The sequence below is a fragment of the Emys orbicularis genome, chromosome 19 (assembly GCF_028017835.1).
Source record: "Emys orbicularis isolate rEmyOrb1 chromosome 19, rEmyOrb1.hap1, whole genome shotgun sequence".
Classification (NCBI taxonomy): Eukaryota; Metazoa; Chordata; order Testudines; family Emydidae; genus Emys; species Emys orbicularis.
The window spans coordinates 23,833,234-23,857,281 of NC_088701.1; the positions used below are offsets into that span (position 1 = coordinate 23,833,234).

Sequence of the window (24,048 nt, forward strand, 5' to 3'; positions counted from 1 at the left end):
CTACATTTCCCAGCATTCCATTGTCGGGCCGCGCGGTGCCTGCTGGGAGCTGTAGTTGCGGCATGGAAACGCTGCCTTCCGGCCAGCCGGGCCGGGCCGGACTCGCTTTCCCGGCATGCCGCGCGGCATCGTTCGCTGCTCTGCGCGGGGCCCGGCGTGAGGCGCTAAGATGGCGGCTGCTGCGCAGGGGCTGTGAGGCCTAGTAGGAGCCGGGGAGGTGAGCGGGAGGTTGGGGAGCCCGGACTCCTGGGTTCTCTCCCCGGGGCGCGGGGGAGGGGAGCCCGGACTCCTGGGTTCTCTCCCCGGGGTGGAGGGGAGCCCGGACTCCTGGGTTCTCTCCCCGGGGCGCGGGGGAGGGGAGCCCGGACTCCTGGGTTCTCTCCCCGGGGTGGAGGGGAGCCCGGACTCCTGGGTTCTCTCCCCGGGGCGCGGGGGAGGGGAGCCCGGACTCCTGGGTTCTCTCCCCGGGGCGCGGGGGAGGGGAGCCCGGACTCCTGGGTTCTCTCCCCGGGGTGGAGGGGAGGGGAGCCCGGACTCCTGGGTTCTCGCCCCGGGGCGGGGGGGAGCCCGGACTCCTGGGTTCTCTCGGCGGGGTGGGGGAGCGCCCGGACTCCTGGGTTCTCTCCCCGGGGCTGGGGGGAGGGGTAATGGGTTTACCGTTAACACCAAATTAAAAGGGTCCACGCGCCGTGAACCACCCAGACCCCCATGGCTCTCCCCAGGCCATAGCAGGGAAAGACCCCAGGCCCCGCTTCCAGCCCCCCTGAGCCAGCCAGCCCCCCATGTTGTGCCCTGTGTAAGTCTTGCGGGGGGGGGGCAGTGCCAGGCCTGAGGAGCCCAGGGAAGAGCTGGTCCCCCCCCCCCCCCACTGCTAACGGCTCTTCCTGCCCCTCAGATGGCTGGGGAAGTGCCCGACAAGAAGGAGCGGGACCTGTCGCCCCCCAAGGAGGAGAGGAAACGCTCGCGCTCCCCGGACAGGGATCGCGACAGGAAGAGCTCCCCGTCCAAGGAGAGGAAGCGGCACCGGTCCCGGGAGAGGAGGCGGGGCAGCCGGTCCAGATCCCGCTCCAGGTCCAAGTCAGCAGAGAGGTGACAACCCCTGGGCCGGGCGGGGGGAAGGTGCCAGGTTTGGGGCTGGGCCTGGGGCTTTGGAGGGGGCTTGGGGGGCTGCTCGTGGAGTGAGGCTGGGTTGTAACTGGTTCCCTGGGGCTCTGCCCTCTCAGGGAGCGGAGACACAAAGAGCGTGAGCGCGAGCGGAATAAGAAGGATCGTGAGCGGGAGAAAGATGGACACCGGCGGGACAAGGACAGGAAACGCTCCAGGTAAACCCTCACGTCCCCACCTGTCCTGGGAGTGCAGCCACCTCTCGGGCGCAGCACCACACTGCAGCACTGCTCAGGCATCCCTGGTTGTCAGGTTAAAACTGGACATGAGCAGAGGCCGACTGACCCTGTGGGGCAGCAGAATGTCCTTCCATGCGCTGGGATATGGGGGGATGTTGGGGTTCTTGCCGTCACGCTGTGGAGCCCGTAACGAAGGGCTCTGGTGTCACTTCTCCAGGAGATGGCGGCTCCAGCAGCACGACGCCTCCTGCCCCCGAGGTGGGACGCTGATCGAGGTCCCCTGCTGAGCCAGCAGCCCCACTTCCTGCTTTGCCTGGCAGGGCCTGCTCTCAAAGGCTGGAGCTGGCTGGAGCCCAGCCCGAGCGTCCCTAATAATAATAATAATATAATAATTGGAGGTATACCTATCTCATAGAACTGGAAGGGACCCCGAAAGGTCATCGAGTCCAGCCCCCTGCCTTCACTAGCAGAACCAAGTACTGATTTTTGCCCAAGATCCCTAAGTAGCCCCCTCAAGGAGGGGCAGTTTAGCAGGCCAATGCTCAAACCCCTGAGCGATCCCTCCTCCCAGGAGGAAGCTGGGTGGTTTTGGAGTAAGTGGGAGCCATGGGGCGCTAGAGCCCTTGCCGTGATTGCCGAGTGTGGGTCCAGGATCAGTGGGCTAGTGGTCTCCAGCCCTGGCGGATGGGGGGCATTGGAGGTGTCAAGCCGGGGGTGGAGCTGGGAGCGTGTCTCATGTTCGTTTTTTCTCTCACTCAGAAGCTTGTCCCCGAGCCGAGGCAAAGACTCCAAATCGCGGAGGGAACGAGACTCGCGGAGGGGGGAGGAGGAGGAGGATGCGGCGCTGAAGAAGGAGAAGGTGGGAGTGGGGGTGGGAAGGCACCAAAGGGCTGAGAGGCCACGGGAGCTGTGCTGGATGGTAGTGGGGGGTATCTGCCTGGACTGGCTCCTTGTAGTGTGCAGCGGGCAGGCGGTCCTCGCTCCTGCGTCTTGTTGGTCCTGATGTTCAGCCTCTGCGCTCTCCCTCTGTGCGTCCTCTGGGTTTCTTCCTCAGGTCCAGCCCCCCCCTCCCACGGTAGCAGTTGGGGCCCTCCCTCGAGCCTGACTATTCCGTCCCTGTCCCCCAAGCGTTTCTGCTGCTCGTCTCTGGGCCTTCCTTGGGAGCTCAGGGCTGAGGGTGGATCCCAGGCAGGTCTCCCCAGAGCCCCCTGCGGAGGGGCCGCGGGCGCTCTGTGAGTCAGGAGGTGCGTTCCCTGCACGTGCAGCCACAGACTTGAGTCCCCGTCCCCACCCCCCGTCCCATTGCAGCCTCATGTCTGGCTCAGTCTCCTGGTGTCCACGGTGCATTCCAGGCTGGTGCAGGGAACCCCCGAGCACTTTGACGCTCCAGGGGGGTCGCTTGCTGCCCCCCCTCCCCGCACAGCTTGCGGCAGCTGGGCTGAAGGGTGTGCCAGCAATCCTGGCTGAGAACGAGGGTTGGCTCTGGGGACGTTAACTCCCTGTGTTTCCAGGCCCAGCCTCTGTCTCTGGAGGAGCTGCTGGCCAAGAAGAAAGCTGAAGAGGAGGCCGAGGCCAAGGTGAGAATATGTCCTCCCCACCCCCATTGTAGGGGCATCTCCTCCTCCCCCACTGCTGCGGCAGGGCAGACGTGGCCCCTTTCCCCTTTGGGTCTGGAGGCGGTTGGGGCACCAAGCGGATGGTTCTCAGCCTGATTCCTGGTGGGTCTATTGCCCCCCCAAAGCTGGCTGTGACGCCCCCGGGCTGGCAGCCTCACCAGAGTGGGCCAAAGGGTCCAAACCCCCCTTCCAGGGCAGGCTGCGTGGGTGCTGGCCTGCGCTGCCCTGGCTCTGGGGACAGCCCCAGGGCCATGCTCACTGCCCCCTCTGCCCTCCAGCCCAAGTTCCTGTCCAAGGCGGAGCGGGAGGCCGAGGCGCTGAAGCGGCGTCAGCAGGAGGTGGAGGAGCGGCAGAGGCTGCTGGAGGATGAGAGGAAGAAGAGGAAGCAGTTTCAGGATCTAGGGAGGAAGATGATGGGTATGTACCCCTCTCCTCCAACACGCTCTGGGCGGCCCTGCTGCAGGGGAGGACACCCGGGGCCAGCCAGCCCTGACCGGTGCTGGGGTGAAGGGAGTGAGGCTGGGAAGGAACGCCCTTCCCCCCCCCTCCCTGGGTGTGTGATGTCCTGTGTCTGCCCCCCTCCCCCCCGCAGAGGATCCCCAGGAGCGCGAGCGCAGGGAGCGTCGGGAACGCATGGAACGGGAGACCAACGGCAATGAGGATGAGGAGGGGAGACAGAAAATCCGTGAGGAGAAGGACAAGAGCAAGGAGCTGCATGCTATCAAGGTACCCGCCGTACCTGGGGCTCCTTGGGAGTCGCAGCGCTGCCCCCGCCCCCCCTCCATGGCAAGTGCCCAGGAAGAGGGGTCTGCAGCTGGGGGGCCAGGACTCCTGGGTTCTATCCTGGCCCTGAGGCTGGGATTCAGGACTCCTGGGTTCCCTTCCCACTGGATTCGCTGTGTGACCTCAGATGAGTCCCTCCCCTTTTCCAGGCCTCATTTTCCATGGGTTCAGTGAGACAGTCTCTCTCTTCTGGGGTGGGGCTGGAGGCTGACGGCTGACGGCTGGGCTCCCCACACAGGAGCGGTACCTGGGCGGGATCAAGAAGCGCAGACGCACCCGGCACTTGAACGACCGAAAGTTCGTCTTTGAGTGGGACGCATCGGAGGACACGTCCATCGACTACAACCCACTGTGAGTAGGGCGGGGCAGACCGGACAGTCGCTGCTGGAGTGCAGCCCCCCCCACAGACTGGGGTCTGTAGGGGGCAGGCACGGGGCAATGTTGGGGAGATGGAAGCACACAGAGGCTGTCCATACAGGGGTGGGGGGAAATCATCTAGCAGTGCTGGGACTGGGGGCTAGTTTAGTAGAGCAGGGAAGACGGAGAGCCAGGACTCCTGGGTTCTTTCATCCATTCTGGGAGGGGAGTGGGCTCTAGTGGTTGGAGCTGGGGGGTCAGAACTCCTGGGTCCAGGAGAGGAGTCAGGCTAGTGGTTAGCGCAGGGCATGGGGGAGTGTGGGGGTCAGGACGCAGCAGTCCCAGGGAGGGGGAACTCCCTGCCCCGAGGGGTGTGAAATAGTAGGTTGGCCAGCTGCACTGGGGTAATGGGGATCAAACCTGGCCCCTAAGCCTGCTCTGAGTGGCGCCCCCGTCTGCTGGGGGGCACACTGCGCTGAGATCTGCCAGGGGGTCCCGTGCCAGCAGGCTCTGTCTTCTCCCACAGGTACAAGGAGCGACACCAGGTACAGTTGCTCGGCAGGGGCTTCATCGCCGGCATCGACCTGAAGCAGCAGAAGCGGGAGCAGTCGCGCTTCTACGGGGACCTGATGGAGAAGAGGCGGACGCTGGAGGAGAAGGAGCAGGAGGAGTGAGTAACCCGCTGTGGGGTCGGGCTCGGGGGCCAGGACGGAATGGTCAGCTGGCACGGCTGGGGCTGGGTTACCCCTTCTCTGGGGATCCTGGGCTGGGTTAGGGTTGTGCAAGGACGGCTCGGGATGCTGGGATGTGGAGCCTCTGTGGGTCTTAGGGTGGCCCAGTGCATCCTGGGACGTGTAGTCTCTGGGCTGGTTGGCAGAGTGAGTGAGACCTGAGCTGCTCCCCTCCCTGGTGCCAGGGCCCGGCTGCGCAAGCTGCGGAAGAAGGAGGCCAAGCAGCGCTGGGACGATCGGCACTGGTCCCAGAAGAAGCTGGACGAGATGACGGACAGGGACTGGCGTATCTTCCGCGAGGACTACAGCATCACCACCAAGGGGGGCAAGATCCCCAACCCCATCCGCTCCTGGAAGGACTCCTCCCTGCCCCCCCACATCCTGGAGGTGATAGACAAGTGTGGCTACAAGGTGAGAACCGGGACCTGCCCCGCAGCCTCCTGGGACAAGGGGTGACTGGCCCTTTGCGGGTGGGAATCCAGATCCGAACTAGGCTCTTGTGGTGGGAGCTGGGTCCGGACCGAGGACTCTTGTCTCTGGCGGGGGCAGGGAGTGCGAACAGGGAGCCAGGACTCCTGGATTCAGTTCCCAGCCCCCTGATCTCTCCTTGGTGAAGCCAGACTTGGGCACAGGGGTCCTTCTCCTTCCTAAGCGTCTCTGTTCTCCGTCCATCCAGGAGCCCACCCCCATCCAGCGCCAGGCCATCCCCATTGGCCTGCAGAACCGCGACATCATCGGCGTGGCTGAGACCGGCAGTGGCAAGACGGCCGCCTTCCTGATCCCACTGCTGGTGTGGATCACGACGCTGCCCAAGATCGACAGGTGAGGCCGACTGGCTGCTCTGCCTTCCCTGAGCAGAGGAGGGGTGGCTGGCCCTGGTACGCCGGAGGCCTGGGGGACAAGAGGGGCTTCCCAGGGTGTGGGAAAGGTTGGCTCATGGGGGAAATGGTCCCACTTGTGCTCCGTCGCCCGCAGGATCGAGGAGTCAGACCAGGGCCCCTACGCCATCATCCTGGCCCCAACCCGTGAGCTGGCCCAGCAGATTGAGGAGGAGACCATCAAGTTTGGGAAGCCTCTGGGTATCCGCACAGTGGCTGTAATCGGGGGCATCTCCCGGGAGGACCAGGGCTTCCGGCTGCGCATGGGCTGCGAGGTGAGTGCCGAGGCTGCGGGGGTGAGGGGCTGGGCTTTGCGGTCTCTGACCCTCCTGCCACCCCCTGCAGATTGTCATCGCCACGCCTGGGCGGCTCATTGATGTGCTGGAGAACCGCTACCTGGTGCTGAGCCGCTGCACCTACGTGGTGCTGGACGAGGCGGACAGGATGATCGACATGGGCTTCGAGCCCGACGTGCAGAAGATCCTGGAGCACATGCCCGTCACCAACCAGAAGCCCGACACCGACGAGGCCGAGGACCCGGAGAAGATGCTGGCCAACTTCGAGTCGGGCAAGCACAAGTACAGACAGGTCAGCAGGGAGAGGGCCAGGGCCCGCGGAGACACTGCGGCCAAGCACAACCCCCGGGAGGCTGGGGCCAAGGGGAGCGGGGCAGACATGGGGCTGGGAGCCTGGTGGGGGGGGCGAAGTCCTGGACCCCCAAGTGGATGCTGGGTGAGCACAGACAGGCCGGTCGAGGAGCAATTCAGCCCTTTCTCCCCTGGGTCCCAGTGTGTCCTGGGCCTGCCTAGCTGGGTCCCGTACCCCCTCGCTGCCCAGGAGCGGGCTGGAGGGAGGGGCAGCAGGGGAGCCCCCGGGAGCTGCTGCACTCACGGGACCTCTCTTGCAGACTGTGATGTTCACGGCCACCATGCCCCCGGCGGTGGAGCGCCTGGCCCGCAGCTACCTGCGCCGCCCTGCCGTGGTCTACATCGGCTCGGCCGGCAAGCCCCACGAGCGCGTGGAACAGAAGGTCTTCCTCATGTCCGAGGGGGAGAAGAGGTATGAGGGTGGGCTGGCAGGGGCCGCTGCTGGGGGGGCTCTCGCTGGAGCTGGGCTGCAGGTGGGGGCAATGCAGGGTGTCGGGAAATCCACCAGGTTCCTACGGGGTGGCTCTGGCAGGGGCTGTCCTGGAGCACGGTGAGGGAATGGGCGGCACTTTGGAGGGCAGCCTGGTGAGGCTTGTGGGGGCCTGAGCTTGTCCTGCTTGCTGACACACCCCTCTCCGCCCCTCCCCAACAGGAAGAAGCTGCTGGCCATACTGGAACAGGGCTTCGACCCGCCCATCATCATCTTCGTCAACCAGAAGAAGGGCTGCGACGTGCTGGCTAAGTCCCTGGAGAAGATGGGGGTACGTGCCAGTCCCTGAGGAGTGTCCATGTCCACCCTGCGGGGCCAGGGCAGGGCTGAGCCTGGAGCCGGTTCCCCTGGAGCCGGTAGTCCCAGCCCCTGCCTGTCTGGCGGAGCCCAGTGCTGCTCCGTGGGTTGGGTGCGCTGAGCAGCGTTAGAGTCCGGTGGGAAAACAGCCAGACCCCTCAGGTCAGCGGGGTCTCCTGCTGCCCACGGGGCTGCCTTGCGTGCGCCCTGGCGTGAGCGTGCAGAGCACCACGGGGCAGCGGATGGCAGGGGCTGGGTACGCAGCTGCTGCCGCTGTGCCAACCCGTGGGCAGGAGGCGGCGGCAGTGACTCGGGTTCAGAGGGGAGGGGTCGGGTCGACCCAGGTGATGTTGGGTCTGGGTCAGAACTCAGAACTAGGCCTGACCAGCCCTCTAGGCTCAGGGGTTCCTGCTGCTGACGGCTTGGCCTGGTCGCTTGAACTCGCTGTGAGTTACTGCCACCCTGTGGGAGGATACTGCCGGAGTCACATCCAGCCTGTGGGGCGCCTCCTGCCTCCCTCTGCAGAGCCCCATGTGCCAGGATCTGCCTTGCCAGCCTGGGGCCTCTGGGGGGGCTGCGGGGGGAAGGGCGCCCATTCCTTAGTACTGCCCGATTCTGCATCCAGCCCCTTCCCCCACTGCCCTGCAGACAAGCCATCAGCTGGCAGGCTCCAAGCCCAGGGGCTGTTGGGTGCACCCTGACAGGAACCGTGTGATCCTCACCTCCCTCCTGCTGGCCCCATGCTGAGCTGTGGGCGGCACTGCGGTCAGCTCCCGCCCCAGCCCTGCACTACGGTCTCCCCTCTCCCCCCCGCAGTACAACGCCTGCACCCTGCACGGCGGCAAAGGCCAGGAGCAGCGAGAATTCGCCCTCTCCAACCTGAAGGCCGGTGCCAAGGACATTCTGGTAGCCACGGATGTGGCTGGGCGTGGTATCGACATCCAGGACGTCTCCATGGTGGTGAACTACGACATGGCCAAGAACATCGAAGGTGAGTCCCGGCCGTGGGAGCAGGGCTGGCCTCGAGACAGGCTTCCCCGGCCCCACTGCGCAGACCCCTCTCCTCACAGCTAAGCGCGGTCGGCCTGGCTCAGCACTTCGATGGGCAACGACCAGGGAAAAGACAGGAAGCTGCAGGGTGGGGGGCTCAGGGCTGACCCTGCCCCATGGTAGGGGCGCTCTGCTGCTGCATGCACCAGCTTTCAGAGGAGACAAACCAGGGGGTCGTTAAAGATCCCAGGGCAATTGATGAATCCTGACATCCTGCCTGAATTCCAACAGTTGGCTAAACTGCTGCTGTGCCGCTGCCATGGCCCACCCCAGAGGTGGCTGCATTTCAGTGGCAAATCACCATCTGACCGCGGTGCTTCTCTGCAGATTACATCCACCGTATTGGCCGCACGGGCCGAGCCGGCAAGAGCGGAGTGGCCATCACCTTCCTGACCAAGGAGGACTCCACAGTCTTCTACGACCTGAAGCAAGCCATCCTGGAGAGCCCGGTGTCGTCGTGTCCCCCGGAGCTGGCTAACCACCCCGATGCCCAGCACAAGCCGGGCACCATCCTCACCAAGAAGAGACGGGAGGAGACCATCTTTGCGTGAGTCCCAGGGAGCCGCGGGGCTTCGACAGCTGGGGCCTGGCTGCCTAGTTGCCGTCTACTACCAGCCAACAGACTTGGGGCTGCCTGGCCTTTGTAACCAGCCTCCCCCTTCAGCGGGGAGCTCTGCAGGTCGTCTGCCGCCCCCAGCCCCTCGGTCGAGGCGGGACTGATGGAGGAAGAGCCCCCGTTTGGGGCAGCAACTCTGTCCTTGTGTTCCCAGGCCTGAGCTTTAACCGGAGCCTGGATCCGGAGCCAGGCCCCTCAGGCTGGGTCCTGGTGCTCCAGCGAGGGCAGTGATTGCCAGGAGAACACCTGGGACCAAACTAGACTGGCTGTACCCCGCGGGGTGGGGCTGTGCCTGGCTCCTGGTCCCCATCAAATCCACGCACGGGACACTCCTGACTCCCAGGAAGAGTGTCAGGGGCTGGGCCCTGTGCAGAAAAGCTGGGACGGAGCAGTGACCAGCCAGCTCCTCCCTCCTCCTCCAGCCTGTAGCCTCAACTCGCGCGGCCGAGCCCCAGGGGGGACCCTGGCCCCGAGGGGCAGAGCCCTCCACCCACTGGTTTTAAGGGGTTAAGCCAAACCCTTTCCACCTGAGATGTGGACAGTGGTGGGGGGAGGGGTGTGTGATCTGGCCCCTACTAGCTCCCAGGAGCTTCTGCTGGTACCTGCTGTCCTTTTGGGGGGAGGGGGTGGTCTCATTTGGGGGGGGGGGTTCCTGTGTTCCGGTGGGACGCGGTGCTTGGGCCCTTTTTTACGTATACATTCTTGTTGAATCTGAAGCGAAAAGCAGGAATAAAGCTGCCGAGAGCGTCTGTGTGCACAGGACACTGGTCATGCCTCCCCCCTCCCCCCTTGCAGCTGGAGGGGTGCCAGGGAAGAGCCAGGCCTGTGTCTCAACCAGCTCCCACGCTGGTTCTCCACCTCTGCCTGCTTGGACCCCCACCATGCCCTCCGACCCACAGAGCCCATAGAAGTTGGGGGAGCTGCTGGATGCTTGAGTGGGACCCCCTGTGCTGCCAGGGCCACCTGCAAAGAGCTTTACCCTACATGGGTTTGGGGGCTGGGGGTTGGAAACAGTCCTTGTTCCCCCTCGGTGAGCACAGGCTGGGGGGTCTGGCGCCCTGCCCCTTGTCATCGTCCCCCCCCCCTCGGTGAGCACAGGCTGGGGGTTTCTGGCGCCTGGCCCCTTGTCCCCCCCTTGGTGAGCACAGGTGGGGGGTTCTGGCGCCCAGCCCTGGCTGGCAGACACACAAACACCATCTCTAAACTGCAAACACTTCTTTGTTAAACAGGCTACAGGTTGTTGGCAGTAAGTGCTTCCTACACAAGAGCTGTAACAAATCCGTGGCTGCTCTGTGGTTCCCGGCCCCCCGAGGGCTCGCCCCAGCTCCCCCAGCCAGGGGGGAAATCTCCCTCTGCCCCCCTCGGGCGCCCAGTGCCCAGTCCAGCCAGCGCGGGGCGGTGGGGTGCACTCCGTACAGGCTTCTCTGCGTCGTGGCTGGATGCTAGTGGTTACGGGTGTGGGCGGTGGGGCTAGGCCGCTGGATGTTGGGCGCAGACTGAGGAGGAATCAGGGCTGAGCCCCACTGAAAGAGGGGAGGGGGGCAGCATCCAGGCTCCTCACCCTCCCCTGGGGGTTTTTCACTTAGCAAATTGTGCCCTGTTAGCTGGACTCCCAGGCCCTGCCCCAGGGAGCCGAGCCCAGCCCCATGGAAGAGGGCACGGGGGCCGGAGGGGCTTGGAGCAAGCACTGCCAGCTATGCAGTTTCAACCAGGGAAACAGACCTGGAGCAGGGGCCAGCCAGTGCTTAGAACCCAGGTGTCCTGGCTCCCGACCTCTCCTCTTGCAGCTGGACAGGGTGGGAACAGCGCGGGGACCGGGGGCGTTCCTGCCTGGGAGATTGTCTGAGCAATGTCTAGCAGGGGCAGGGGGCCTGAGGACAGATGGCTTTTCCTCCCCCCCAGTTAGGTACAGCAGGGAGTGTGTGACCCCACCAGCTACCTCGGGGGCTGTGTTTGGGGGAAGGCCGGGGCGGGTCAGCCAGGGCTGTGGCTGGGAGGCCAGGCTCCGTGGGCCCATGGGGCTGGTTTGACAGCGGGGAGGGGGGTGGCTGAGGCCGGGGCCCGTCAGTAGCTGTCCTTGGCCCAGGGCCGGTTGCGTTGCCAGTTCCTGTCGTTGTGGGTCTGCTCGGCCTCGCGCTGCAGGAGCCGGTCCTGCGAGTCGTGCCCGTTGGCGCTGTGCAGGCCGCTGTTGTGGTGCCGGTGGGGCTGGTACAGCTCCGGGTAGGGGTCCGGGTACTCGTCCTCCAGGGGCTGGGAGCTGCGCTGCGAGGCGGCCGCCCAGGGCTTGCGGGAGGTCTCGCTCGCCTCGTCCGACTGCATCAGGCTGTCGTGCTCGAGGGGGGAGTGCTCCCCACCCCGCTCCCCCAGCAGCTGCTGGTTCTGGGGGGCAGAGAGACAGGTCAGGGCCCCCTTTCAGCTGGACAGAGAGTGGTGGCTGGGAGAGCAGAGTGCAAGGGGGCTCCCCCTGCCAAACAGCTTGGGGTGGGGGAGGGCTTGCCTCTCACCGCGGGGGGGGCAGAGGGAGCTGAGGCAACTTCTGGGGGTCCCGTGCCTGGCTCTGGGTTCCAGGGAGCAGTGGAGAGGGTATGCAGCAGGGCAAGGCGTTCTAGGGGGGCAGACAGACTGCGCCTGGCCCTGCCCCGGCCCCCTTAGCCACAGGCTGAGCGCTAGGCCGTGACCCCTCGCTCAACACGATACGGCCGCCTCTGGGATGTGGGGCAGCAGCTGGCAGGAAGGGACACTATCCCCCTGCGAGAGGGGGGCTCTGGGCAGAGCCCGTGTGTGAGAGCCCTGGTACCTGCAGGCCCGGGATGGCGGCGGGCGGCGTCAGGAGGGGCTGGCTGCCCAGCGGGTGCAGCGGGTGGTGTGTGGCTCTCCAGTACACCTCCAGGTACTCGGCCAGGTGCTCACAGGCGTCCTCCAGCTGGTTCTCGTCCAGGATCACGTCAAAGAGCTCCTGGGGGGCAGGAAAGGGCCTGCTCAGGGGGGCGGCTGGGCTGGGAGGGGGCCCGGAGCAGGCCCTGCCTGGGAACACCAGGCTGGGGAAGGGGGGGACACAGCCCGAGCTGTGAGTTCGCGGGGTCCCACCTCCAGCCCCGCACTCACCGGCGGGCACTGCACCAGCTTGTCGGCCGCCATCATCTGCACGTTGAGGTGCTTCACCTGCGACTTGCCCCGAGATTTGATCAGCCGCTGCAGCACCTGCCGGGGGGAGGGGGACAGTCACGGTCTCCTGGGCCAGGTGGAGCCCCCCAGCCCCATGGGGACCCCCCCGCTCCTGGGCCAGGCAGAGCCCCCCACCTCCATGGGGAGCCCCCCAGCCCCATGGAGAGCCCCCACTTCAGGCATGGATGGGAGGTCACTAAAGAAAGGCCGGGGGGGGGGGGGCACTCCTTGCTGCCCCAATGCTTCGCTAGGGGGCGCTGTGCTGCAGGGGCTCAGTAGGGCCCCCCCCCCTCCCAGCACAGCCCTGATGGTGCAGCCCGGCCCCTAGGCCCCCCCAGCCTCGCTCACCTTGGGCGAGGACACCTTGACGTAGACCACGATGGGGGCCAGCGAGGTCTTGGCCAGCTGGGCCGGGTGGTTGATGGTGTCGGCGTCCAGCACCACCAGCTGCAGGGCCTTGGCCAGCTCGAAGATGCGCTCGATCTCGCTCTGCACCTCGGCTGGGGGAGGGAGCGCGTGAGCCACCCCAGCCCTACCAGGCGGGGGAGGGGAGCACCCCTCCCTCCCCTGCGGCTCCCCGCCCCCTCCCTGGGGTGTGTCCGGCTGCACTGCCTGGGCGGTTGGGGAGGGGCTTTGAGCTCTGGGTCCCAGCAGCCCCTAGCCAATCTCTGCCCCCCCCCCCCCCCCACGCCAGGTCCCGGGGCGTCTGGTGGGGGTGGGCCGTGTCCTTTGCTCGGGGGGGGGGTGCATCTGGAAGCCTCCAGTCTGACCTGGGCGGGGGACCCCGGGGCAGGCTGCTGCCGCTCCGCCAGACCCCAAGGTGTGTGTGTGGGGGGGGGCTACCCCAGCTCTGCCCACAGCCCCCCGCCCGCGGCACGACTCACCGATGCTGGAGCGGGTGGCGGAGCGCTCGATGATGGCGCGCTTGCCCGGGTTGTTGAGGACGGAGCGCTTGGCGAGGGACAGGTCGGCGGTGACGCGGGTGATGGAGATCCTGACGAGGGGGAGAGATGGTGACATGGGGGCAGAGCCGGTCTGACAGTGGCCGGGCTCAGGGCTGCCCCAAGGGGGAGTCGAGCCTCAGGGTTCTGGGGTAGGGGGACAGACACAGCCAGGGGGGGTGGGGGGAACTCACCTGCCATCAAACCTGTGCTTGAGGAAGTCGAAGAGCGCTTTCTGCATCATGTCTGTCACCTGGGGGGCAGAAAGAGCCAATGCGGTCAGCCAGCCCCAGGGGTATGGAGGATGCCCTACGCCAGCCTGGTGCTCCATCCCATAGAGGGATCGTGCCCCTCCCCGGGGGCTGGGGGTCAGCGAGGGACAAGTCCTGTGGCAGCCCTTCCGCACGGGCACGGCTGGACGGCAGATGGCACCAGGGAAGGACGTGCCAGCTGGGACGGGAGTGAGATGGCGGCTGTGCCAGGATGCTGCGGCCTTGCCATCTGCTCGCCGCGGTCACGTGGGCCCGCAGTGGTGGGCAGCAGGGCTCTGGGGCGGGCGGGAAGGTGCAGGGGGCGAGCCCAGCCGGGGGCACGGACAGACAAGGACAGAGCCACTGGGCCTGTGTCTGTGCATCCAGGGGTGACTGTGTGCACCACTGCCCACTGCTGGACAGGGTCTGAACTGCTCCGCTGTGTGTCAAAGCCCCTCTCCTGCCAACAGCAGGCAGGGACTCTCCCTTAGCTGGCTGGCAGGGCCTGGGCTTTGGGAGCCGGGGCTCTGGGTTCTGGCCCCATGGTAGCTGCAAAGGCAGCGTCATAGGAGCACAAACTACTGGGGGGATCCAGGGGGGGCAGTGCTTACTGCATGGGGCGCTGTGCTGGGAGCTGACCAAGGTGTAAGAGGGGGGTGCCTGGGAGATCCCCCTGCCACATGGAGCCCTCGGCGGGGTGAGAGGTGTCCCCACAGTTTATTCCCTGGGTCCTGACCCACCTCCAGGCAATGGGGCTCCTCTCCCTCCTTCTGCCTCCCCCCAGCGATGAGGTATCTCCCCTTCCCTGAGCAACAGGGCTCCCCAAAACAATGGGGTTCCTGCCTCCCCTGGGGGCCCCCCCAATCTCGCCCAGTTCTCAGCCCACATTCCCCTTTGCCACAGACCCTGCCCCAGCACCTGCTGTGCCGTGGGGGGGGCATTGCCGGGGAATCCCCCCCCCCAAGGCTCTGCCCATGCCCCTCCTACCTCATATCCTTTCAGGGAGGGGCCCAGCAGCACCACTGGTCTCATGGAGGGAACCACGTCGTAGGGCGGGATGTGCTCTGCCTGCGAGAGAGAGAGGGGTTGGGGGCAGGTGAGGGCCCCTCAGCGCAGGGGGGAAACCGGCCCGGAGGCGAAGACAGAGGGACGCTGGATGGCCAGTTTGGGAGGGACCTTAGAACCAACAGGCTGGTGATCATCAAAGATCCCCAGAGAACACAGGTGTCCTGGCCAAATCTGTGCCCCCATAGGCCACTGAGGCCGGGCCTCCCTAACCCCCACCATGCAGCCTGAGTTGAACACAGGGATCTCTCCTTCCCCTCTGGTCCCAAACGGCTCCGCAGTTACATGCTGGCGTGCTCTGCCCCAGAAGTGGCTGCATTCCACAGCAGCACCCGCTCTGAGCCTGCAGGGGGTGCGCAGCGCTCACGCTGCCCCCTGCTGGCAACCAGGCAAAACCTGCCCTGACCACTCACCTGCTTTTGCTTCTGTTTAGCTTTTTGGAAAGGAAAGAAGAAACAGGGTTGGTGAAAGCAAATTGGGAGCCGCAGAGAGCGAGGCGCTGGGGGAGACTGAGTGTGGGGACAGCGGGGTCACCCTGGAGCCCCCCTGACTGCAGGGGGGGGTCAGGCCCCAATCCTGAGCACGGTTCCCCCAGGGTCACCCCGGAGCCCCCCTGACTGTGGGGGGGGTCAGGCCCCAATCCTGAGCACGGTTCCCCCAGGGTCACCCTGGAGCCCCCCTGACTGCAGGGGGGAAGCGCTAGGTTGCCTGGCCCAGCTTTGAGCTCAGCCCTCTCCCTTGGTGAGCTGAGCAGCAGCTGCGCCCCCCCTTCGTGCCTATCCCGGCAAGACCCAGCCCATGGTCCCCGCTGGCGGGGGCGGCCCAGGGTGCAGCCAGGGCAGGGCCACAGCACGGGTGAAGCCAGCGCCTTGCCCCAGGGGGATGTGGCAGGGTGGGACTCCTGGCACTGGCCCCTCGGCAGCCCCGGGGGGTGGGATCAGCCCATAGGGCCCCTCCAGCCTGGCCTGTGTCCCCCCCCATGTGGAGCTGGGCAGTGAGTGGGGAGGGGCGGTGTGCAGAGGTGGGGAGCTGGAGCTGGGCAGTGAAGGGGGAGGGCAGGCTGGGGGGCCAGATTCTGAGGGGAGGGGCAGTGTGCAGAGGTGGGGGAGCTGGAGCTGAGTGTGAAGGGAGGTAGGTTGGGGGAGGGGCTGGGGTTGCATGTGGGACCTGCCCACCGGCCTGTGCTGCAGCCGTTACCTAAGGACGGGGGAGGTGATCGCCGCTTGCTGGGGTCCCCGAGGCCGGAGGCGTTGCCAGATCTCCTGGGGAGAAGCCACAGTGAGTAGAGGGGAAGCCCCAGGGGGGAAGGGGGTAAACCCACAGGGAGCTCTGTGTGTAACATGCCCACACAGCGTGCACCGTGCGCCATGCCCGCCCCCGTGGCTGGTCCCGACAGGATAACAGCCTGCTACTGCTGCCGGCTAAGGGAGCTGCCCTTTAGCTCACGGCAGAGCTCTGGGCTGTGGTGCTGAAGGTGCAGGGCGGCCGTTCTGCTGGTGGCTATGACCCGAGCGGGCCAGGTGGCAGGGGAGGGGGAAAGGCCCATAGAATTCCCCCCGCCGGCCCCTTTACCTGGCTTTCTGCTCCTGCTTCAGCCGCATGGCCTCCAGCCGCTGGGGACTGGGGATGAAAGCGACGTCCCCCCCCCTCCTTCACTAGCCGCCCGATCCACCAGTCATTGCTGTATTTCTGGGGAGACACCAGCAGGGGCTGTTACGGGGGGGGGGGGGGCGGGCGCAAGACCAAGCCCCCTGCCCTGGGACATAGTAGCTGGCCCTGGGACCAGAAGGATGGGATTCAGGGGGGGAGGGAAGCCCCCCGTCCCTGAGGGAGATGGTGGCAAAGCCAGCATCAGAACCCAGGTGTCCTGGCTCCCAGCCCCTCCCCCTCTAGCCCAAGTCCAGACTCACCTCCTTGATGTGCAGGAAGTCTTTGGCTTCGAAGTTGATGGCGGAGCCCTGCACCGGGCACTCCTCATCCAGGGCCCCGCAGTAGCTGACATTGGTGCGTACGGCAAACGCTACCGGCTTGTGCTGGGGGAGAGCAGGGGGTCGGTCAGTACGGGGCAGCTGGGCGTTCATGCCCCCCCCCCCCCCGTGCCATCTGCAGCCAGGAGCCGGCCAACGTCACACCATGGGCCCAGTGGTACGAGGGATGCCGCTTCCCTCTGACCCCCAGGCAAGGGCAATGGCAGGAGGCCCGGCAAGATGGGCCCCGGGCAGCAGGAAGGAGGGGATGCCACGCTGGATGGGCCAAGGGGAGGGGGGCCGGACTCCGGGACCCTCACCTCTATGATACTCCATCATCCGGCTAAGCGTGTGCACACGTGTTTGTGCGTGTTCACCGCTGCCCCCTAGTGGCTGGCAGCAAAGCTGCCCGGCTGCGTGTGTCCAAGGCCCTCTACTGCTGCTGGAGCAGGCTGCGAGGAAGGGTCTAGAGGGCCCCAGGTTCGTGGTCTGGTACAGCCAGCAGCATCCCTCCCATGCAGAGCCAGGGCTGCCCCCGGCTTGCCCCCCTGGCTACCTTGGCCCTCTCCAGCTGCTGTTGTGCCTGGTTCTCCACCTCGTGCTGGGCCGTCTCGCGCTCCTCCTCCAGGGACACGTCTGAGTCCAGGGACGGCCGGCTGGTGTAGGAATCGGCTGAGCCCTGCGGGGCAGGGGACCCTGAGTGCCATCGCCACAGGACGGGGAGCTGTAGATCGGAAGCCCTGCGCCCAGACGCCCGACCCCCCCACCCACCCCCACCTCTCAAAGTCCACCCAGATCTGTGCTCCTGTGGACAGCACTGACTCCCCCAGACTCGCCCTGGGATATTCGGGAGGGGGTACAGGGCGGTGGGTGCTGCTGACAGCCCCTGAGGTGATTAAAAATAACACCTTGCAGCTGCCCTCCTGCAACCCTCAAGTGTAGCTGCTAGTGTGAAATGCGGCTTGTAGCCGTGCAAGCCCCCAGGCTATGGTAAGCTGGCACAAGTCACTTTCTGCACCAGCGCTGCACGGCCGCACTGAAGGATGTGGGGAGAGGGGCTCACATGGGGCTGGTGTGTCTGCACTGGGGGATGGGGAGCGCAGCGTAGGGGGAGCCCAGGGCCAGCCACCCCAGGGCCGTGCATGTCTCTTTAAGAGGCAGCAGGCACAGAGCAGCTGGTGGCGTCAGACAGTCCTGCCCTCCCCCAGCCCTGCTCAGGGAGAGCAGCCTGGTCCAGGTGCAGCCCCCGGGGGCGGGAATGGTCCCTTATCCCCCCTCCCCGCCCTGCTTGGGCGTCTCCGCCGCGCCTGGCCCGGGTTCCACCCCAGATGGCAGAGGGAGCAAATGCCAGGCTCCAGCGAGGGTGAAGTCAGCGGCACGGCCATGCCAGCGAGCGGAGGGCGTGCCAGCACCCGCCTGGGGTAAACACTGAGCCGCCGTGGCTGCCAGCTCCACTGGCTCCCCGCCTGGCAGGCCTACAGGGAGTGAATGAACAAACACGACCAGATCCCAGAGGCACCGGCTGGCCTCCCTGACCATTGAGCGGTGACTCCAGGCTCTGTTCTCAGTGGTCCCAGCGACGTGAGACCCCATCACTGTCTGTGTGGAGATGGGATTCGCACTTCCAGTGCTCGGTTCTTTGCACTGCTCAGCGCCCAATTCCAGCTGCCATTTGCTTGCCCTGCCCCTAGTTTGGGGGGGTCCCTTTGTAGCTCTTCACAGCCTGCTTTGGGCTGAACCATCTCGAGTAATTTTGTCACTTCCCTGTTTACCCCTTTCCCCAGCTCACTAATGTATATGGTGAGCAGCCCTAGGCCCTGTACAGATCTCTGCGGTTCCCGCCTGTCTATTCCCACACTTTGTTTCCTGTCCTTCCTCCAGTTACTGACCCACGAGAAGACTTCCCTCACATCCCAGGCTACGTAGTTTCCTTCAGAGCCTTTGGATGAGGGACCTCGTCAAGGTCAGTCTGAAAATCCAGATCCGCTAGTTGACTGGATCCCCCTTGTCCACATGCTTGTCGACTCCCTCAAAGAATTGTAATAGACTGGCGAGGTGCGATTTCCCGTGACACAAGCCAGGTTGACTCTTCCCCATCTCTGTGGCTGATAATTCTGTTCTTCACTATTGTTTCTACCACTTTGCTTGGGACTGAAGTTAGACTCACTGGCCTGTAATTGCCAGGATCCCCTTGGGATTTTTAAAAATCGGCATCACATTTGCTCCCCTCCAGCCCTCGACTGGGGCGGAGGTGGATTTCAGCGATAGGTTCCCGTAGTTAGCAGTTCTGCAATTTCGGGTTTGAGTTCCTCCAGGCAGCCCTGTGAATGCCCTGGTCACAGGGAGAGGGTGTGTGGGTGAAACTCACTCCGGCCCCTGGTGTCTTTCTACCCCACTGGTCAGCCCCATTATTCAGTGCAGGAGCCCTGCCCCACCGCCCCCCCAGCCTGGGCACTATGAACCCTCTGGCTCCGCATGGCAGGGGGAGGGAAATGACTGGGGGGGGGGGGGAGACCTCACCATCTTTCACAGCCTGCTGGGCCAGACAGCAGGGTCTGAGCAGGACGGGGCATCAGACGAGGGAGACCAGAGGTGGGGCGGCCCCCCCCCCCCATGCCAGCCAGAAACACCTTCCCTTCCTTTCCCAGCTGAGTGCCCCCCCGGGAAATGCTGACCTTGCAGTGACCTTTAACCCTTTGCCAGCTTGGGGGACAGACCCAGAGGAGCCGCCAGGTCCCCTGTTGCCCACGCTCCTCACGGCCCGTCCCAGGGCTCCCTGTGGCTCCGCAGACCCTGGGAAATGCCAGGCGCCAGCAGCCTCAGAGGGGGCGGTTTTGTTGTTTCATCGGATTATCCGGCCCCCTGGCGCCAGCCCACGCACCTCAGAGCCAAGCAGATGTGCCCGCGGTGGGCACCCGACCCCACCGGGCAACGCCTCGCACGACCCAGCTACACGCTGGTGAGTCACTCCAGCCCCCAAACGGCGTGGGACAGAGCCTCTGCCCCATTCACCAGCCATGGCTAACGTGGGACGGCCTGCCCTGCCCCCCAGCGCCTCGCCAGCCCTCCACCTCCCAACAGCATCAAGCCCCCCCAGCTTTCCCCACACCCTGTCCCCTGGAGCTCCCCCCCACACTCTGCTCCCCAGTGAACCCCCTGGCCTAGGCAGCGTTGCTGGTGAAAAACCTGTGCCCTGTTGACCCTGGTGCTGGGTGCATGAGGCAGGGGAACGTGCAGTGGCTGTTGGGGTGAGCTGGAAGGGGGGGTATACTCTGCCCCCCACCCCCTCAGCGGGAGCCGCCTGGTTCAATGAACAGCTCCTGCTGCGTCCCCAGAACAAAAGCAGAAGCTGCAGTGAAATATTTATAGGTCCTCAGCTCTGTTTCTGAAAAGCAGCGCCCCCCCCCCGAGCAACTCCAGCCGCCCCTGCCAGGCTCAGCCAGTCTGCCATGGGCACAGCTTGTCCCTGCACCCCCATGCTCCCCTCCCGCCTGTCCCCCTCTTGCCCTGTGTCCCTCTGCCTCCCACATCCCCCCCATGCCCTGGCCTTCTCCTGCCCCAGCTGTGATCCTGTCCCCAACCCCCTTCCTTGGCCCTGTGGTGCAGCCGCGGGGGGGCAGGGCACGTGGCTCTGTCCCGACGGGGGGCGCAGCCCCATGGCCTGGCTGGGACGGGCCCAGGGTATCCTCTGCAGGCGGGCGCAGCGAGGGGCTCTCCTATACCCTGCAGCTGAGGCCGGCCATGGGCTCTGCGAGCTATGCCCTAAGTGGGGTCATGGAGCAACCCCTCTATGCACAGTGCCCCCACGCCTGGCACCTGCAGAGCGACTTCCCCCCAGCTCAGGGCACAGCCCACCCCCAGCCGGGGGGTGCCCCCAGCATCCCTGCCCCCCACATTCCGACAAAGCCAAGAGCATCTCTGACTCCTTACACACACCCCCCCCAACCTGGCGCTCCCCTGCCAGGCGCAGAGACAAAACCCACTGCCCCATGTCGGGGGGGAGGGGCTGTAACACCCCGCCCCATGCCAGCACATGGGTGCCCATCCAGGACTCTGAGCCCCACCAGGGTGCCAGCTGTTGCTCAGCATCCAGCCCCACCCCCCGCACCCGCTCTCACCACCTTACGGGAGCACTGCTGGAAATGCCACCGTGGCTATGGCGCTGTATAAATAACCGGGGGGTAAGGCCTGCCAGAAACCCAGAGCCCCCAACCAAGGGCAGCACCCCCGGCGCTCCCAGCCCTGCGGGGCTCCCTGGGGGCTCCCTGCCAACCCCCCCCAAAGCCGGTCCCCCCACTCACCACCTCGGAGTCCTCGAAGCCATGGATATAGGAGTCGTCATACATGGAGGAGCCCAGGGCGTGCGGGGGTCGGAGAGAGGCAGGAGTGAGCGGAGGAGTGGGAAGGACCCCCCAGGCGAGCGCAAACTGTATCGGTCCCACCCTACTCGGCGGGGTGGGGAGCCAGGAGCTCTCGCTCCCACGGGGCTGGCAGAACAGGGCTGGCAATGAGAAGCCTCAGCTGGGGGGGCTGGGGGCCGGCAGGTCCTGGGACCCGGCTGCACCTGCCTGATGGGGCTGGCAGTGGCGGGGGGGGGGGGGGAGCATGGAAGGGAGGCCAGCAGGAGCAGGGAGAGGAGGGGAGGGGGCGTGGCAGGGAGGAGCGAGAGGCAGAGAACAGCTGAAGGGAACAAAGAGCTGGTGCCAGCGAAGGAGGAGAGACAGAGGCAGCGGGAGGGAGAGGCTGCAGGTTCATCGCTGTAGCTATAGGAGAGGAGGGCAAAGAGAAGGGGCTCCAGGGGCAGGGGTGACCCATATAATGTGTGGGGAGAGTCAGGACATGCACCCCGCTGTGCACAGACGTACAGTCCCCCCCGTGCACTAGTGCCAGGATCCGTGTGCCCCTGTGCACAGATTTACAGTTCCCCTGTGCATTAGTGCCAGGATCCGTGTCCCCCTGTGCACAGACGTACAGTTCCCCTGTGCACTAGTGCCAGGATCTGTGTCCCTCTGTGCACAGATTTACAGTTCCCCTGTGCACTAGTGCCAGGATCCGTGTCCCTCTGTGCACAGATATACAGTTTTCCTGTGCACTAGTGCCAGGATCCGTGTCCCTCTGTGCACCGATTTACAGTCCCCCCCTGCACTAGTGCCAGGATCCGTGTCCCTCTGTGCACAGATATACAGTTTTCCTGTGCACTAGTGCCAGGATCCGTGTGCCCCTGTGCACAGATTTACAGTTCCCCTGTGCACTAGTGCCAGGATCCATGTCCCCCTGTGCACAGACGTACAGTTCCCCTGTGCACTAGTGTCAGGATCCATGTCCCTCTGTGCACAGATATACAGTTCCCCTGTGCACTAGTGCAGGGATTCTCAATATTTTTGTTTCTGAGCCCCCCCCCCCCCCAACATGCTATAAAAACTCCATGGCCCACCTGTGTCACAACAACTGTTTTCTGCATATAAAAGCCAGGGCCAGCATTAGGGGGTAGCAAGCAGGGCAATTGCCCAGGGGCCCCCGTGAAGCTACCTTGCTCAGGCTTCTGCTTCAGCCCCAGGGGGCGGGGCTCAGGGCCCCGGGGTTCAGCCCTGCACAGCAGGACTTTAGCTTTCTGCCCTGGGCCCCAGCAAGTCTAACACTGGTCCTGCTTGGTGGCCCCCCTGAAACCTGCTCGCGGCCCCCGGACCCCTGGTTGAAAACCACAGCACTAGTGCCAGGATCCGTGTCCCTCTGTGCAGATTTACAGTCCCCCCTGTGCACTAGTGCCAGGACCCAAGTCCCTCTGTGCACAGATCTACAATCCCCCCTGTGCACTAGTACCAGGACCCATGTCCCTTTGTGCACAGATTTACAATCCCACCCGTGCACTAGTGCCAGGATCCGTGTCCCCCTGTGCACAGATTTACAATCCCCCCTGTGCACTAGTACCAGGATCCATGTCCCTTTGTGCACAGATGTACAGTCCCCCCCGTGCACTAGTGCCAGGATCCGTGTCCCCCTGTGCACAGATGTACAGTCCCCCCCGTGCACTAGTGCCAGGACCCATGTCCCTTTGTGCACAGATGTACAGTCCCCCCTGTGCACTAGTGCCAGGACCCATGTCCCTTTGTGCACAGATGTACAGTCCCCCCCGTGCACTAGTGCCAGGACCCATGTCCCTTTGTGCACAGATGTACAGTCCCCCCCGTGCACTAGTGCCAGGACCCAAGTCCCTCTGTGCACAGATTTACAATCCCCCCTGTGCACTAGTACCAGGATCCATGTCCCTCTGTGCACAGATGTACAGTCCCCCCCGTGCACTAGTGCCAGGACCCATGTCCCTTTGTGCACAGATGTACAGTCCCCCCCGTGCACTAGTGCCAGGACCCGTGTCCCCCTGTGCACAGATGTACAGTCCCCCCCGTGCACTAGTGCCAGGACCCGTGTCCCCCTGTGCACAGATGTACAGTCCCCCCCGTGCACTAGTGCCAGGACCCGTGTCCCCCTGTGCACAGATGTACAGTCCCCCCCGTGCACTAGTGCCAGGACCCGTGTCCCCCTGTGCACAGATGTACAGTCCCCCCCGTGCACTAGTGCCAGGACCCGTGTCCCCCTGTGCACAGATGTACAGTCCCCCCCGTGCACTAGTGCCAGGACCCATGTCCCTTTGTGCACAGATGTACAGTCCCCCCCGTGCACTAGTGCCAGGACCCATGTCCCTTTGTGCACAGATGTACAGTCCCCCCCGTGCACTAGTGCCAGGATCCGTGTCCCCCTGTGCACAGATGTACAGTCCCCCCCGTGCACTAGTGCCAGGACCCATGTCCCTTTGTGCACAGATGTACAGTCCCCCCCGTGCACTAGTGCCAGGATCCGTGTCCCCCTGTGCACAGATTTACAATCCCCCCTGTGCACTAGTGCCAGGACCCATGTCCCCCTGTGCACAGATGTACAGTCCCCCCCGTGCACTAGTGCCAGGACCCATGTCCCTTTGTGCACAGATGTACAGTCCCCCCCGTGCACTAGTGCCAGGATCCGTGTCCCCCTGTGCACAGATGTACAGTCCCCCCCGTGCACTAGTGCCAGGACCCATGTCCCTTTGTGCACAGATGTACAGTCCCCCCCGTGCACTAGTGCCAGGATCCGTGTCCCCCTGTGCACAGATTTACAATCCCCCCTGTGCACTAGTGCCAGGACCCATGTCCCCCTGTGCACAGATGTACAGTCCCCCCCGTGCACTAGTGCCAGGACCCATGTCCCTTTGTGCACAGATGTACAGTCCCCCCCGTGCACTAGTGCCAGGATCCGTGTCCCCCTGTGCACAGATGTACAGTCCCCCCCGTGCACTAGTGCCAGGACCCCTGTCCCTTTGTGCACAGATGTACAGTCCCCCCCGTGCACTAGTGCCAGGATCCGTGTCCCCCTGTGCACAGATTTACAATCCCCCCTGTGCACTAGTGCCAGGACCCATGTCCCCCTGTGCACAGATGTACAGTCCCCCCCGTGCACTAGTGCCAGGACCCATGTCCCTTTGTGCACAGATGTACAGTCCCCCCCGTGCACTAGTGCCAGGATCCGTGTCCCCCTGTGCACAGATGTACAGTCCCCCCCGTGCACTAGTGCCAGGACCCGGTCCCCCTGTGCACAGATCTAGTCCCAGGCTCCAGGCTCCCAGCCACCGAGCAGCTCTTTCCATGGAAATGAAAAGACGTTTCTGAGTCCTTCGTTAGCAACGCGGGAAGGGGGCGGAGGGGAAAACCAGAGCGCTGGAAGTGATGGGGTGGGGGCTTCGCCTGCGCGTCTCACTGAGCTGCCTTCGCCCCCCACCCCCAGCTGAGGGCTGCTCCGGGCACCCAGAAACACCCTGTTGAC

At 64.9% G+C, this 24,048-nt stretch overlaps 2 protein-coding genes across 2 annotated transcripts; one reads left to right on the plus strand and one right to left on the minus strand.

Annotated features, from left to right (window-relative positions):
* Positions 1–129: 129 nt before the first annotated feature.
* Positions 130–8,743, plus strand: DDX23 (DEAD-box helicase 23). Its single transcript, XM_065419450.1, has 17 exons — positions 130–217; positions 896–1,089; positions 1,224–1,322; positions 2,103–2,202; positions 2,855–2,920; positions 3,238–3,376; positions 3,552–3,685; positions 3,981–4,093; positions 4,626–4,769; positions 5,016–5,241; positions 5,507–5,652; positions 5,806–5,983; positions 6,054–6,296; positions 6,616–6,767; positions 7,008–7,116; positions 7,959–8,133; positions 8,520–8,743. Exons 2-17 carry the CDS (start codon positions 896–898, stop codon positions 8,741–8,743), a joined length of 2,442 nt encoding a protein of 813 aa, XP_065275522.1. The 5' UTR covers positions 130–217.
* Positions 8,744–10,872: 2,129 nt separating this feature from the next.
* On the minus strand, positions 10,873–20,795 carry CACNB3 (calcium voltage-gated channel auxiliary subunit beta 3). The gene is given in 14 exon segments (XM_065419688.1): positions 10,873–11,187; positions 11,606–11,764; positions 11,914–12,009; positions 12,322–12,473; positions 12,858–12,967; positions 13,109–13,167; positions 14,153–14,233; positions 14,644–14,663; positions 15,428–15,492; positions 15,803–15,876; positions 15,878–15,919; positions 16,141–16,263; positions 16,754–16,876; positions 20,499–20,795. Coding segments are annotated over 14 exon segments (1,464 nt in total). The 5' UTR covers positions 20,544–20,795.
* Positions 20,796–24,048: the final 3,253 nt, after the last annotated feature.